At 28.0% G+C, this 18500-nt stretch overlaps 1 protein-coding gene across 9 annotated transcripts in view; it reads right to left on the reverse strand.

Moving 5' to 3' along the window:
* LOC103571306 (growth factor receptor-bound protein 14) overlaps positions 1–18500 on the reverse strand; it is a 200799-nt gene that overhangs the window by 142009 nt on the left and 40290 nt on the right. For all 9 annotated transcript variants that reach the window (XM_053743145.1, XM_053743149.1, XM_053743143.1 and 6 more), the window contains 5 exons: positions 10508–10692; positions 9929–10091; positions 6535–6668; positions 3512–3583; positions 2733–2864 (listed from right to left, as the gene is read on the reverse strand). In XM_053743145.1, the coding sequence (XP_053599120.1) occupies positions 2733–2864; positions 3512–3583; positions 6535–6668; positions 9929–10091; positions 10508–10692 (686 nt within the window). The remainder of the gene's footprint in view (positions 1–2732; positions 2865–3511; positions 3584–6534; positions 6669–9928; positions 10092–10507; positions 10693–18500) is intronic.

The raw sequence follows: 18500 nt of genomic DNA on the forward strand, positions 1-18500 counted from the left end.
ATTTTAATTTTCATGAAATTTTTATCAGTGAATTTTTTTTAAATTTTTTAAACGACCCATTTTGCCCAAGATTCGAATTTTTTAGTTGCTGGGCCATATTGATACCAAATGTTTATTCATAGGCAAAAAAAAAGTATGAGAAGAAAAAAAAAATTTACAGAAATGAAATTTTTTCGAGATTTCGCTCCTCTCTGTTAATTGAAATCATCGGCTTTGATTTAGAGAGAATATTTGCTATCAATGAAAATTTCACATCTTGTATACTAGTAAACAATATATTAAATTTTATCAACGGTAAAATAAAAACCTCGCGTTAAAAGTGTACGAAATTGAGACCGATAATACACAACGACTATTAATACATTATTATCATGTTTTTCACTTAACAAACAATTTATTTTGGATAACGTCCATGTTACAGCCTAATAATCCTCTTGCTGACAACGTTTACGTACCAGTAATGACATGTTTTCGCGCGTCTGCAAGATATTAATTATCAAGAGCCTTCATGTGCCGCCTTACTGAGATTCCCCTTCGCGTCACTACTTCACTTCTTTGGTTCCCACCCAAAGTTTCGTGTTTCGATGTAACCGAAACCGCGCGTTTATTTTTTTATTATTTATTTTAACGATTTATTAATAATCAACAACATAAAAATTAATACCTCCACTAAATAAACCCTCAATAGCTGAACAAAAAAAATAAATCCTAAATTTTAATACAAAAAGTATTTTTAAAAAATAAAATACCAGATAAAATTTATCAATTGATATTGTTTTAATTATAAAATTCATTTTTTCATTTGAAACATCAAGGAAAAAATATAGATATAGTTAATTAAAAAAATAGACAAATATATATATATATATATATATATATATATATATATATATATATATATATATTTATATATACATGTCCACCGATTCAATAATATCCCAGGGCTTTGCCGGAAGCTCAGTTATCGATTGGCATACCGCGTATGCGGGGAAACAGAACAGAGTGTGGTAGGCAACAGAGAAAGCGCCGTTGGCAACTGAGACCATCTCTTCCAATAATAATATATACAATAAAATATCAATATATTATGAGAATTATATATTGAAGTAAGCTTGTATAAGTGACCCAAGTGTCAATGCGAAATATTTAGCTGCAAGATTCCGTAATTGTGGCATAAATATTAAAGTCTTCGGTTTCCGAGAGTTTAAAAAAAAGTTAAATGGACGATAGTGAGAAATAAACGGGATGTAAAGGTGAATACTGTGGGGTCATCTATTGGCTGTAAATTAATGGATTTACAATTGCATTGCCGTTGAATTTCAGTATAATAGTACGAGGTAGTTGGAGTTGTAACAGGGCAGAGTTTATTGCTTGATGCAAATGATTAAATGCCCAAATGCATGCTTCACTAAGCAGCTACCAATAAATTTACATAGATTAGATATTAAATCACTTTGGCTTCATTGTTTACTCTCAATATATTGGTTTTATAATATCGGACACTACTTTTTCCGTTTATTTATTTTTATCAAAATTTTTTTTTTCAAATTTATACACTGTAAAAAAAAACGGGGTAAGTCTAGGTGGTGTAGGTGGTAAAATTTTTGGTGTTAAATTTCAACAGATAATATTCATTAAATTTTTATATTTTTTTATGTGTAATACATTTTATTTTCTAACTTCTATAAGTAGAATTTTTTTTTACATCGATTTAACACCGGTATTTTAACACCACCTACACCGGTGTTATTTCATTTGAACACCACTCTTTTTACAGTGTATTGATAGCGCGATATAATATTTATATTTGAAATATTGTAAGACAGTATTTTGTTGGTGATACAAACAACTATTGCGTGACAAATTTATAATCAATAATCTGAAAATCAAGATCGACTGAGTAAACTTGTAATAAAGTTTCTGTCAAATCGCGTGATATGAAAGCTTTACATATGATTTATTCGAAACATTTACTGTCAATCATACTAAAATATACATACATTTTTTTTATTCTTTTAATACTATATATTTAAAATTAATGTCATAATTTTTTCAATTGGCTTTTGACATTAAAAGATTTAAAATTTTTTTTCACTTTAATATTTTAATATTTAAATCATTGTAAAACTTTTTTATTAATCAAATATTGAAGGAGTATTGAATAACTAAAAGATATTAATAAATAATGTCTTTTTATAGTTATATACATACATATATATGTATGTGTAAATATGAATTTAAATAATTTCATTAACTTGTGTTCTAAAGTTTTTTTTTTTTATTAATATTGCCGCCAGATGTTTCGAGTTATTTTTTCCTCTTATGACAACGGCAAAGACAAAAAAAATGTAATTATCATTATATTAGACTATAAAAGCGTTTAACTAAAGTTTCAGCGCTGAGGGACGAAAATATAACGTTAACTTTTACGTCAAAGTAATTACATCGGAGCTTAAAGTGTGAAAAAAAAAAAAAAAAAAAAATTGTGTAGCTAACTACTTGAGATAGTTTGATTTAATTGCCTATTGGATCTAACTAACTAATTATCTATTTAAAAGTATCGCCTTTACTTATAAAATTTAAATTAATACTCAGTATTATAACGGCGATAATGTTAATAATTAAGTTGCTTCGATTATATATAAATTCAATTGCAAAATCTACTTTTATATTTCGCGGATTATTTTATTCAATTTAATGAGAAATTATTAATTAAAAAATATTTTACTCACCCTTTCGATGAGGTAGAGCTTGCGATCCATGAGAAGCACGCCGACTTTTTTCCAGCCGTTCATATTATTTTCAGCCACCCATAGAACTTCGTAGAATATTGGATGGGTTTCAGCAATTCGGGTTGCGCGATCCTTTAATTCATTTAATTATTATTATTGTTCATTTAAATTTTGCGGTAAATAATTTTAAATGGGCATAGAGAAATGGAATGGAATGTTGAAGGAAAGTGGAGAACTTGATAACTTCAGGGAACTTTTGATATTTATTTGCGGTATTTCAGTATTTCGGAATAACTGAAATATTGAAAAGTTTGAAAATTCAAAAGAATTACGAAAAATTATAAAACAATAATGAATTCGAGGGCAAATGTATAATTATTTAAAATATTTATTAAACTTATGGGGATTTGGAAATTTAGCAAACGCGGAAAATATTCTGCAACTGTTAGAATTTATTGATTTGTAAATTTAAAGTTTAAAATTTTTACCGTAGGGAATTTAAAAAATAAGAAATTAAGGGTACGGAAATATTCGTGAAAAATTTCGTGGAATTTTTAATATCGATGAAAAATTGAAAAAAATTTGTATTCAGGATATTTCACAAAAAATTTTAAAATTAAAACAGTATAAAAAATTCGACGTACATTCAAAAATTTAAAAATATATACAAAATATTTTTTTATCCATAGGTTAAAAATATCAAAACAAATAAATAAAAAACGGCGGAGAATTCAACAGAAAATATAAAAAAATAATAATAATAAAACATGTTATCTCACCCAGAATAGTTCTCCAGGCCCAAGACTTTCTTGAGACTTTGTCCTCAATATCATATGTCGTGGAAAACCTCCCTGCAATAAAAAATGAATCCCTACTTTAAACCCTCAAATCGAGAAAAAATCCATCCAAATGTATTTTCTACGAGTTTTTAATACAATGTTAGACTCAACTCGATATATTAAAGTTTATGAAAATAGTAATTACGTTTATCTTTAATGTACAACCCAGTGAAAGTACATTCATTATTTGTTAATCGAATTTTAATAGCCACAATGATGATCGACGGGTAATCATGTCTTTAAATTTCATATACGCACTATTGCTTAAATATAATTGCAGTTCATATTAATAATAATTATATTATTCAGACTTCAGACGGTTAAATTTTTTCAGCTGTAACTTGCTCATTAATTTAGAAAATTACTATAATTTTAAGCATGATTAATTAAATAAGATATTTCACAAGTGACAGGTACAAATCTTTGTATAAAATATAATTTATACGGTGTTGGATATACACCCATATTATTTTTTCAGTTTGAAAAAAAAAAAACGGAATATTTAATATTTATATATACAGGTATATCCAGCGCCTTTAACATCTATTACTATTTCTTTCCTTATATATATACTTTTTCTCTCTGGCAATCTTGCTGATTATTCATGCAAGTTTTTCACCCCGGAAATTCACGTTTTTAGTGAGCGCAATATTCTTGCTCTACAAGACACGCACACAAAGCTGAGTGTGCTTGCAAGCTTACGCTGGACGTGGCGAATAAGAACTTGTAAAAGAGACAAAGCGACAACGAAAGGTATATTGTACTTTTTATATGTATGTAGTTTTCTATAGATATATATGTATAATATAAAAGAAAACGAAGGAATAATATGTTCTGACAGCTTGTCGACGTTATTCGCGTTAAAAAATAAAAAAGAAAAAAACGACCCCTTCTACCCCGCAAACTTACCATCTCACCGAGTGGAAATGATAGACTAAAAAAAATGGCGCCGAAGGAAGTATACCGCGGCAATTACGGAAATTAAAACTCACACCCGCGTACTGAAAATTCTTTCAGGCGCTTGTTCGGTCGTCAGACTGCCACACAACTTTCTTACAATCTTAAGATAAAAAAATTAAATGAAAAAAGGGGTTTCAAGAGAACGAAATAAAAATTTATAAGGTTCTTGAATAGTTTCGCGAAAAGAGATATAACAAATTAGTATGTTTAATTTTATATTATTATTCTAGACAATTCTAAAATTATTCTTGTTTACATTAATAAGTTTTTCTATACGTTTATAAAACTTTGTAATAGAAAAAAAAAGTTTGATGGAAATTGTAGAATGGAAAATTTCTACAAGTCTTTTAATTAAACATCCGATATTAATTATTCAGTACAATAAAAAATTCATCGAAGAAATTAAAAAACCCATTAATCTACAGTAATAATTAATTGGATAAATAGATATTTTTTTTTTTCATGAATAATAATTACATATTAAATCTTTTTAATTTGAAAAGTTGCTTAATAAGTTTGACGAAGCAAAGCAAATTCATCAAGATAATTAATTTGCTTCAAATTGTAAGATCTAGCGTTATCTTTTCTTACTTTCTGGAACTACATGGAAAATACTACTTGTCAATAAATGAGACTGAATTTGAACACCTGTTGGTTAAATACTTACCGACTATAAATATGTACAGAAACTTTTATTGTCGACAGTGAAACTTTTGTAGAATTCTAGGGTTAGAAAGTCAGTGAGCTACTGTGTTTTCTAAAGATAACTTTAGAAACTATTTTGCCGACAGGAAAATTGTTGTTAATTTTGAAAATTATTAGTAGCCTAATAGCCAAGTTGGCAGCAAGCTGGTGACAGTCTACTGCAGCAACTTGTTGCCAAGTTGGCTACGAAAATTGGCATTTCCATAAGTTGATGGCAACCTGTTGCCAACTTTCCTAGAAAGTTAGTAACAACTTGTAGTCAACAGTTACAAAAGCTGAAAGTTGACGACAACTTGTCATCAAGTTCTATGCATCGGTTCTATATCTTTATTTTGCATTTAGGACTTGTATTTCAGAGAAAAGCTTCAAAAAAATTATCTTATAACCGTTTTTAATAAAGAAGTTTTCATGAAGTTGTTGTCAACTTTTTAATCGCCCAACTGTCAAGCTGCGGAAAAAGTGCCTATACAGGGTAAAAACCCTTTTCGCTTTCATAACGATGATTTCCACTCAGTCAACCTAAGATATCACTTTGCTTTTTTCAACTTCATCCGCTAATAGCCAGTTGAGCTCAACGAACAGTCAAATTGCGCGTAAATTTGACGTCAGATTAAAGCCGCTATTTGACGTACTCGAGACATCAAAAATTGAGCAACAAAATTTGACTGCAATAGTAGCTCAAATTGACCTAAACTATTTAGATTCAATTTTACCGTTTGATACATATTGAAGAAAAGTCAGCTCGTGATATCTAGCAACTATTCAACAAAGTAAATTCAAGAAACAAAAAGTAAAAAATATCTCTCTAGTTGAGGTCTTGTTGACATCATTTGTTGACATCGTATTTGCGTCTCAAATTTTGATGTCCTACAGACGTCAAATAGCAGTTTTAAACTTACGTCAAATTTATGTGAAATTTGACGTCAAAGAGAGCTCAAAAGTTGACATTGAAATTTTTGATGTGTACCGTACTTCACTGAGACGACAAAAGTTTCAGCTCAAAAATTGCGCTGAAACTCTAGTTATCTGGGTCGCTTTCCCTACAAAGAAAATGTAGGAATCTCGCGTAAATTCTACTGTTCTTAACATTACCGACAACGAACATAGAGAACCTTCTTACCGACTTCCATAATAGACAAACTGCTTTTACCGACTGATAATAGAGTAAGTTTCGATACTCGCTCGGTATGTTTTACATATTTCCAAACATTGATTCCAAAAATTGTGCAAGTTTTAAATTTTGATTGTAGTAAGAGATGTTCTATAAATATTCTATCAAGGTCATGAAAAAAACATACCGCAGGGTTATTAGTATATTTCCAAATATCATCGGACACCTCCATGAAATAAAATTTCCTCTCCTCACTGCCGTCAAGCTTTTCGCCATCTCTGTGAACCGCGTAAATGTCTTCATGGTTCTCCAATACTCTCTCTGGAACAAAACAAGTTCACTAATCATTAGCAAGAATCATAATAACAATTTTCCATAAATAAATATATAAATAAAAAACCAAACGTCTGTTTCCGTTGATAATTAATCAATTAACGCCCCATAAATTAATATCCGTAATTACTATATAGCCGTTTAATTTATCAAGATAAACTTCACTCGATACCTGAAATTAATTCTTGCAACTTTTTTCTATAATACTACCAATTAAAATGTTACGCTAATTATGCAAACTAAATAATGCAGAAAAAAAAAACAAGTTGGAATGAATAAATGAGTCGCGTGTAGTTTACCCAGCACACGCGATATGTTAGCTTCCGGCCTGGTCACACAACGCATCAATACTACAAGCATGTTTTATTATTATTACCATTATTGTTATTATTGTAATTTTGTTTTTCTTATGAGATCCCACGTAAGAAACGACTTTATTAAATTTCCATTACTTCCTTTTATTCATTTTTTTACCCTCATCGTCGCTCTATTAATTAATAAATTCATGTTTTTATAATTTTTTTAATGAATGATAATAATTGTGATTTATTGAGCTGCAAGATTCCAATTAACATTCGTTACAATTCATAACAGACAGCAGTAATATAAAGAGAAACTATTTTATGACGCAATTATACTATTTATCGATACAAAGTACTAGTTTATCTTATTAACTCAACTTTCAACACACAATTATCTGGACAATATCAAATCAACAACAACAACAACAACAACAAAAACAACAACAAAATAATGAAGATTGCTCTAAAATAGCTTACAAGTAATTTATTAAATAGCTCACTTCCGTCGTTACTGAAGGCTGAATAAATATTGAGGAAAACCTGTTCGTAATATTATTCTCAATACATTCTTATGATACTTCTACTTATAAATATATATATATATACATAGTATGCAATATAGCTGTACTCAACGACGTTAGAGCACCGGAAGCTAAAGTCGTCTCGGCATTGACCAGGAACCAATTACGAGGAAGTCCTAAAGGAAATGCGTAATAATGCGCCGGAAATCCTGCGCTATCCGATTATCATGACACTTGTACTTACAAGAAGTGCCAATTTGTTATATATACTTATCAGACTATTCTTTGATTTCTGGAAGTCCGTTTTTTCCGAAATTTTTTTCCGTTAAGTCTGAATATACTCAATGAAATGACGATAAATAGCCAAGGTGAGGAAATAAGATCAGTAACCGATCGAGTTGCAAAGATGCACATCGACTTTATATCGAGATGCCTAGGACATTCTTCTGTGAAGGATCTAGAACTCGAAAAATTTTTTCTATGATATTTCCTATTACTTTAGTTTCAAGAGCCTTGAAAGTAATGTAAGATTATAATCAGGTAAAATGAATAAAAAGAAAATATCAGATGGACACACAGAGGAGAGACCCAGATACTTTCCAGGTACACGTGGGAATATTCTAGGACTCTAAGAATTTGTTCTTCTTCACTATTTTCTATTATTTTGTTTTGGAAGAGACTCAAAAAAAAAAAATGTCGGATAATCAAGAGGTAGAGTGAAAAAAAAAATATCTGATTTTCTCACATGTCCTATAAAATAAAAAGGAGATAAAATGTATTTGAAGTCTATTTTCCGAACACCCAATCGAGTAAAGACAGCATAAAAAAATGCACAATTTGCACAAAAATATACATTAAAATAAATATAAATCGCAAGCGATACGCCCACTAGTACTTTTGAGAAATTCAAAATATCAAAGTTAAAAGAAATGTAAATTTTTTTGGGCATCCTTCTACATAAACTCAAATTTTGGATCATAAAAAAAGCAATAATAGTTTCCGTTTTTCGTAAAAATGAAAAAAAAAGTTACAAGAATGCGGTCACATATTAAGTAGATTTATGAGCCACTTTGGCATCGTTTCTATTGACAATGTTTCTATTCAAGAATTATAATTCTACTAAACGAGAAGTTAATGGACACTCATAAACATAAATAAATAAAGTTTTAAGACTACATCTTTATAAATTTTGTCAGCCACTCAAAAATTAACTTTCGTTATTATAATTATTAAAATATATTTTTAAATTGGATAAATAAGCGGTTCGGCTAAAAGTATTTCAATCAAAAAATATCAGTATCACCGTGAATCAGCACTTTAAAAATAAAAATAAAACCTTTTCCATTCTTTTTTTATGCAGCTCAATGACTTTTTTTTGTTTTCTCGTCTGTTTATTCTAATGCCTGAGTTCCAAAATAAAAAAACTCGTATTTGACCCATAGAACGGAAACGTACAATGACCTCTAAAAAATAATAGTTGGAAAATACGTTGTTTTAACCGACGAAAATTCTTTCTTAAGCGCCTGTTAAATATTCATTTATTCATCCCACTTATTAAATTCATTTCAACGTGATAATTTTAACTCCCTATACATATTTCAAATATATATTAAATATAAACCAAGTGAATTTCGGTTTTAATCAATAGTTTTTTTTATTCATCCGAACTGAGTATGCGATTGTACTTCTATGCAATCCTGCTTTCAAAATTAACTTCAATATTTATTGTGACTAATAAACAACAAAAAATGCGCTTGGGAATTGAATTTTTCGCTTCATTTCTCATAACCGGAATTCTGTGAGTTGTTTTTTATCTTTTTTTATGCCTTCTATGCAACGGAGCTTTAATTTAACCATAAAATAGTAAAAAATAATTTAAAGTTTTAAATAAAATTTAACTTTTTCAGCAGCAACGTAATCTCTACAAGTTGGAAATTAAATTTAAGAGGAAACCAAAAATGTGATGGTTATTGCAGTTGTCTACTACAATTTTATAAAAAAGTTTTTACATGAAAAAAAATTTATCCATGTTTTTTATTGGCTTTCAATCCTTATTTATCTTAGGTACGTTAGTATTGAATATTTTACGGATAACGATACATCAGGATACTGTTAAAGAGTTTAAAACTTTTCTATGTACTAAAGTTGGCTATTTTTTTTTTTCATCGATTCGCACAATATCAAATTTTTTCCGCATTGAAATTTAACCTAAATAATTTCCTGTTTTTTAACGTGAGTTTATTTTAATAATGAACGTTAATTTATAAAATTACTTATCGTGAAATTATAATCTACATCTAATAATAGAGCTTCCGATAATAAATATAAATATGATGTAAAATCTAAATTTATGAGTAACGTTTTGTAGGAAAATTAAATTTAAAAATTATTAAAAATATATGAGTATATAAAATTTCAAACTTACCAATAACGATTTCAAGTTTCGGCCAAGTTTCAACAATCCTCCAATCACCAGGCTCGAATTGATTCTTAATTCTCAATAGTTCACAAAGATTGTCAACACGTAAATCCTTTTCAACTTCGACAATCGAATACGATTTGTCAATATTGTGAAAGGTCATTTCAATCTAAACAGCAAATATATTTTTATAAAATATGAATACTAGACTTAAATAGCAACCCTGATAGCCACATCTGCAAATTAACTTAAAGCTACGGCCGTATGCGAAGCCAACTTAAAAGCAAATGGAGAAGATACAGTTGCTGTTAAGTTGACAGCAGATTGTAACTTGAATTCAATTTTACTTCAAGTGTCACTGTTTGACAATGACGTCAAATTGATTGAAAATTTCACTTGAAATTGACGGCAAGTTTTTCTGTAAAATTACATTCAGATGACAATTGATTTGCATCAACTTGCAAGTATTATTCAGCTAAAGCTTGTCAGAAATTTGTCAAGTTAACCGAAAATGTTTCACTGCAGAACTTGCTGAGCAAGGTGAGGCTATCATGGAATAAAAAATTTAAAAAAATTTGTAGTTACTTCTTTATCATGATCTTCAATCAATCTATAGCCCCCATCTCGTCTCATGAAATCACGAAATCTGTTCCGAGTTGAGGTTTTGTCCAGTGGAGTATAACCCCAGGTCCTGAAGGAGAGGTCTGGAGTAGTCATGGGAAATGTTACAGAGACATTGTGGAAACATTCGCACATTTTGGGTATCCAATCTGAAATAATAATTGTAATTATTGATTATTGATCAAGTAATTAAATATATATCAGCATTCATTAATATTTGCTATGACAATTTTTGAAAGTGTGAGAGAAAATTAGTGATAAAATGATTTTATTAAGCCAAGATAATTCGGGTGCTAAAAAAAGGAGCCCTCTTGTTCACATTATTCTTATATTTATACAATCTGGGCTAGACGATCACTGTCTTGACGTGATATAGATATTTATTTACGTACACCGGTGACCTTTTGGGTTTTATTTAAAACAGATAATACCACAAGTGCAAAAAGTCAACAAAATAATATAATTTTATATAAAAAAAGCGAGAGAAGATATAAAAATTTATAATTCCAACACATTATTTGCCGGAAAATATTATTTTCTATCGATTTAAGGAAATTGTCTTAAGAAATTTATAAATTAAATAAAACTTTTTTTTTTATTTTTCAATAATTAATACTAAGTCAAAATAAGACGATTTCCTTAAAAGTTTGTGAGAGAAAAATTAAGTCTATTAAATATATAGAGAAGGGAGGCAAAATGGGTATACTAAAAAAAAATTTTCCAGCGAAACCTTTAACTTCTTGTTTATATTGCAAAAAAATATGACAAATTTTGAATTGAAATTTTTAAAAAATTGATTCGGAAAAAATCGACTAATTTCGAAATTTTTTTTAAAAAAAAAAAAAACTTTTTAAAAAAATTAAAAAAAAAAAATGTAAAATAGAATTTGAGCGAAAAATCTAAAATAAATTTAATTTCTAGAAGAAATAAATTTTAATTTTTGATCATTTTGAAAAAAATTTATAACTATGCCCGTTTTCCTACCTCCTCTATAAATTTATGATACTTTTGTGAATGATACAAAATTAAAAGCACAATATTTATAAAAGCTTCGACCACGTGAAAAAATTAAAAAATATAATATATAAGAAATAATTATGATTTAATTGTAAAATAGTTGAAAACGTACATATTTTACCGCCAATCCAATGAAGTTAAAAAAAAAGTCTTGAAAATGATTATTATAAAAATGAATAGATTGAAGCGGAGGTAAAGGCGTAATCTCGATATTTTTTAATTCAAGGCATTGTTTTATAACGAATAATAACTATTTAGTTATTGCGTATGAGCAGTAAAAATTGAACGCACGTGGATGGAAAAAAATATTAAATAAAAAGTAACTATAAACAAAGCAATAATAAATAAAACTATTAAATGGTTTATATATTAGAGATTGTGACGCTCGATTCGTAATCTCACATTATCGTACGTCAAAGCAGTTAACGAGAAAAGAAAGGTCAGATTCTAGTGCACTTCAATTCACAATTACTCTACACAAGAACAGGTTAAATCCTGGTCTATTATATACTGCCGAGACGAAACATATATCTTGCTTGCGCTGTAAACCGGTTAAATTTTTGTTTATAGATTTTATTTATCTGACCGCCTAATATCTATCCTTTGATCATGATGAGACGTTAATAATTAAAAATCATACTTGATTCTTAAATAATTCCTCATCGAATTTTATGTTTCCCGCGAAATTTAAATAAAATTATTTTTCTATAATTGCAGAAATTTTTCAAAATTTTACATAATTTTTACTCAAGACTACGAAAATTAGTCGAGGTTAAATTTTTTACGTTCAAAAATTTTTCAAATTTCATTTATTGCTAGAATACAAGTACAAGAAACCAACTAAAATATTTTTTAAAAAATATAAAAATAAAAACATAATTCTAGTAAAAAAAAACTGTCGGGTAAAATGAACCACTTGAGAAAAAAAAATCTTTGTTTTCTAATTTTAAAAGTCGCACTGCTAGATGGTCAACATGCCCCGTTTTTAAATAATTCACATATAAAATTTTTTGATAAAAAAATGATTTTGCCTCGTATTCTTCGGTTTAAAAAAATAATTTACTGGAAAAAAAATTTTTCAATTGATTTATAAATTTGGAAATTGCTAAATTACATTACATTATTTCACCTTAAAATACGGCTGTAACGATTCAAAGAACGCTATAAGACTTTCTATACTGTTGCATTACACGGGTAAATATTTAGTTGTTGTTTAATTTTTATATTTTTCGAATATTCAAACTTTCACTTATACTATTTTTTAATTGTTTAAATAAAATAATTTAAGGTATGAAAATTACACTACTCATCACAACAAATACGTTGTAGTTATAGAAATAGATATTACAGGTTAGTAATACAGAGTTAAATTTAATAGAGCACAGGTAGTGTTTATTGCAGCAATTGCTGTGAACTCGTCGGCAGACGATACGTATGCTAATTTTTACGAGCGCACTCTATGCGCATACATATTTCACCAGACATATTACCATCGAAAAAATCATCTTCACGCGATCCTATTTCCGGTAAAGTTTAACAATAATTACGTCATTAAATTAAAATACCGTAATAAAAATAATAAATAAAATAATAATAATTTATTGAAAGCACGATAAATTTAAGTATTCATATACGTTATATGTATTTTTTAGCTCTTAAATAAAATATATAAAATATGAATCCCATTTAATTAAATTTAAAAATAATAATAATAATAATAAATTTATCGTGTTATAAAAAAATAAATTATGTTTTTATTTTAAATTCAAAACTATCTCTCTTCAAAGAGGAATAGCTTTCGTGAATGACGATGCAATTTCGCTGGGTAGAAGTCAGACACGGTCGCTCCTCCCCCATGTACATGCATTATATCCCGGTAGGTCGTAAAAATTTAGCACCAATAATTGCTAGATACGCGATACACAGCGTGGAAGCCCTCAAGTCACTTCTTACTCATATTTTTATCCTCTCTCTTCCTTCCTCTTATCTTCAGAATACGTTTAATATATGTATACATATATACATCCATAATATATAGAACGACTGATCGAAAATCTTTCGAAACCATATTAACATCCGGTATTGTTGATTACAATTAAAATAAAAGCCAAAAAATATTTAAAGGTTTTAAATTTTTTAAATTACACTAAAATAGTTTTTTTTTTTTTTTTTTTTTTTTTTTTTTTTTTTTTTTTTTAAATAATTTATATGACTGATGGATCTTTGATTCTAACCATCCAAGCGTAAACAAAATAATAATAAATGTTAATATGATGAAGATAAATAAATAAAAAAAAAAAATTACACCGCATTTTGACTTATACGCAGTTTATAAATATTATTGTTGAGTTAATAGAGATGCACATTACTTAATATCATTGGTAGATAATTTATTGAACGTAGCAATGGGGAAATAAATAATAGGGTTATTACGACATAGAAAAATTGTTATTTCAACTAAATAAACTGAATTTTTTATATATATAATTTTATATACAACGTAATGCGCAAATCTCTCATTGAAAATTTGAATTTTCTTTTTGTTATTATTATTATTATTATTTTTTTTTTTATTTCGTTTGTTAAAAACTCGTACGCAATAATCCCTTGGATACGGAGTAATCCGCTTGGATTTATCATTGTTATTATATTTTCTATGGAGTATTTTATTTTTTAAAAATTTTTTTTTGCTGAGCGGGCAAGTTGGGCAGTGACAAAAAAATATAGAAAATATTTGACTGCGAACCAGTCTCAAAACTCCCATGTTTCCTAGCTTGATTTATTTTTATTAAGTTAATAAATTTAGTCAGTATTGAAACAAAATTATTTATGTAAAGGTCTATCTGTTCAAAAGGTAAAATACTCAAAAACACGCACACACAGACGTTATTTAAAAAAAAAATTTGTTTAATTTTCAAAACATCAACATCTAATAAAATTCAAAATTTCAAAAATTGTACTGAAGTTAAAAGACAATTAAAAATATTCGGTTTTTTTATAACAAATCAATTAAAAAAAAAATGCACGTGTAGAAAATTAAAAAAACTACGGGTGCAATTTTTTACAACTTTTTTTTTTTTGCATTTTATCGCTTGGAAAAAAAAAAAAAAACAAAAATTAGTAGACGTCAGCTTCCTTCAGTATCATATTAAAAATAATAATTAAATTTTAAAAAAATTTAAAAATTTAGCGGGAAGTTAAAAACCTGGGAAGACTTAAAATATCATGTTGAGGTAGCTAAATTAAATTGACTCTAGACATAACAAAGCGGCGAAAAGAATCCTGCTAAATGTGTGTGTTACGTATTATAGACAGACCGTCCAGTTAGAACAAACACAAGGTATATAAAATATAAATATGAGAGACCTGACATCGCGAACTCGGGTAGCCTTGGCCTACTCTACTCGTCTACCTATACCACTTGCAATGTCGGTATTATGAATGTATACAATGTTTTTTCTATCTTCTAGACTATTTATTTACTTTTTTTTGTTCCATCCTCATCCTGTTTAACTCCCTAACCCTTCTCATTCCCTTCCTTGGGCAAAAAATAAGAAAAAGTCGACAGTAAATACGGCAAAAAATCAGCTTCACTACAAACATCGAGGGAAAGCGATTCTTGAATAAGCCATTACGAGAATAAAATAATCTCAAACGTCTGTTTATTTATAAAACTATATTATTTATAGACGGCTATTTATAAAAGATCTTATTTTATTATATATTTATCGATTATGTTTATAAATAAAATTTATTGTCATCATTGTAATTATAATAATTAAATAAAATAATAAATTATTTATTTACTCGTAAATAATAAATAAATAATAAAATGAATAAATTTAATTAAGAGATATTTTAATTGAATAATTTTGTATATAACAAGACATTTAGGAATGAGATTGGTGTATCCAGTTTGTCCTTAAATGGAGGTTACAAATAAAATAAAGACTGAGTTTGGAAGTTGTGTGTTTATCCAACTGGGTGGTCATCGGTCAGCGGAGATTGCCGACGACGACGTTATTGACATTTTCGATCGTTTTTAAGTTTATAAAAAAAATTAAAAAAAAATTAACTTTAATAAAAGTAAGTTCAAGACAAGAAAAAAGTAACTTGAGGTTAATAAACTCTCGTTGAAAAAAAAAAAAATGTATATTTATAACTGCATTGGAATTTAATGAGTGACGTGTTTCTAAAATGCGAATAATTACTATCTGATAAATCGATAAATAAAATAAATAAGCTTAACTTCTCATCTCCTGGTATAAGAAAAATAAAATATAATAAATAAAAGATATAAAACTTGGCCGTAAGCTCGAGAAACCCAATAGATTGTTGACATTCCGCTAGAGCTAATTCTATTTCATGATGATGATATCCCACAATGTATTAGAGGTTTGCTCTGAATGTCATGTGTATATACGGATATGTGGCTCAGTCTCTCCCTCTCTATCTATTGGTTATATATATATATATATACGTATATGTACATAACAGCAGGAAACGTCAACGTCTGATGTCATTCTGGGTGGTCAGGAGTGTGTGTACAGAAGCTCTAAAACCACAACGGGATTTTAGTGGATCAATACGAACTTCATGATGTAACAATATTAAATTAATTATCAATATCGTCACTATTCATGCGGTACAGTAATAATGTATAATTATACAGATAAAAATTATTTATTTTTAGAACTTAGCTCGCGCAAGAACATTAAACATTTTGACACGACGCGTCAGGACTCGGTTTAATTTTTTTTTTTTTTTACGTAAAATAAATTTTTTAATTTTATTCACTCGCGGTTTTCGCGCGGGTCATCAATCATTTATTTTTTTTTTTTTTTTTTTTGAAATTAAATTAAACTTTTATAAAATATATATCAGGTTTATTAATAATGACAAGTCTTTAAAATATTTAAATAAGTCTTCTGGTAATAAAAAATAATTATAAATATATGAGAAAAAAAAAAATTGCGGTTCGTATTGATCGCGATTCTCACATTGCGGGTCACACAAAAGTAACTCCTCTTAGGCGATGAGCGAATGAGAGAACAGAAGGATGATCAAGTTTGAATTTAAGTTTGAGTGTAAGGTTTTATGTATACATATACATATATATATATATATATATATATATATATATATATATATATATATATATATATATATATATATATAAGACACAATGTATGATAAGTCAGAGGTGCGCAGAACGAAACGATTGGGGCTTGCATAAATAAAGTGCAACGCTTAACTCGCGGTATATAATCATGAGCCATAATCCGATATCACTGATGGCCGATCTGGCCCGAGAGCAAGCGGCACAAGGTTCGCATCGATGAATCGGCTCGTTATCTCGCTCGTTTGACCTACTGACGTGACTCATTACTGTTGTTCATCACTAATACTTGCCTTTAACTTAACTCAACTTAACTTTTCTTAACGTTATTACATTCTATCTCACTATACACACTCGTTCGCGTATGTAATTCTTCCTGAATTGCAGCTGCTGCCGGCAGGTAGACAACCATATAATTCTATACCATTATATTATAACTTAAAAAATCCATCTCGTTACAAATAGTATTATTAGTAATTAAATAAATTTTAATTGTTTTTAATAATGGAAGTGCACACCGCAAGCTATCACGTTATTTTTTGTCTGACATCAATTTTTATAAAGAGCGCGATTTTTAAATATTTTAAATTTTTACTTAATAGTTAGTCGGTGCGAACAGAATTTTAAATAAAATTTAACTGCAGATAAATCAAGGCAGCAATTAATTTAAATTATTTTTTTTTTCAACCCGAAAATATTAACAGGAATCATTAAAATAAAGTTGACATTAAAATAAACCGCATTAATTACAATCGCTTCCTTCTTTTTACTAAAAATTTTATTTATTTGAAATTTAGTTGACTGAAAATTGAAGCTAAATTAACACGCGTATAAAAGTAAGCACACCCTGGCCATTATAGATGTAACTGAAGTGAAAAAAAAAAAAAAAAAACTAAAAAAGCATGCAGGTGTTTTGTGTAAAAATTTGTTGTTTGCTTATAAAGCTCATCAGTATAAATTTAGTTTCATATATTTGATTGTATTAAAAGCGAGAATACTTGTCCTCGTCCTCTATTGTTGTTTGTTTCCTGACCTTAATTACATACAGACACGTGTCATTCTCTTGAGTTTTGTTGAAAAGACATACAGACTCAACTAAATTATACCTCAACTTGATAACAAACGTAATACTTATGAAATAGTCTTGTACAATTTCAATCGAATAATACTTTTCATATCGAATTGAATAAATATTTGAATAAAAAAAAATTTTTTAAATCATAAATTTTAAATTGAAAATTCCACGACTTATTTTTCATTTTTTAATCAATTATAATAATAATTTAATGCTGCTTTCATAATCAAACTGATGACTAATGACGAAATATATTTGATTACACGTATGTTTTTTTTTAGTTATCACGCGAAAAAAATAAATAACCGAGAAAATAATTTTATAAATTACATACTGCGCATTATATATATTTAAATATTTTCTATTATAATTTTTTAAATAAAATATAATGTAAATAATTACTAAGATCGTAAACAATGTCCGCATTATAACGGAGTTTATAAATAAACCAATTTGTTATATAACTTTGTATATATATATTTACAAAGTACATTGAGCTAAAATATAAACAAAGCTCGTTCTCATGTCCGTCATGTCATGTTCAATAAATATAAGTAATGAATAGTTTGCAAGTAAGAAAAATTACCAAGCAAATTATATATTTTATACTTTTAAAAATGATAAAGTAATATTGAATAATAATATACGGTATTAAATTTAAAAAAAAAAAAAAAAAAAAAAAAAAAAAAAAAACATAAACCCGATGTAGAATAAGTGTTTACGCTCGATCACAATCAATAACCAGT

The sequence above is a fragment of the Microplitis demolitor genome, chromosome 1 (genome assembly GCF_026212275.2).
Source record: "Microplitis demolitor isolate Queensland-Clemson2020A chromosome 1, iyMicDemo2.1a, whole genome shotgun sequence".
Classification (NCBI taxonomy): Eukaryota; Metazoa; Arthropoda; class Insecta; order Hymenoptera; family Braconidae; genus Microplitis; species Microplitis demolitor.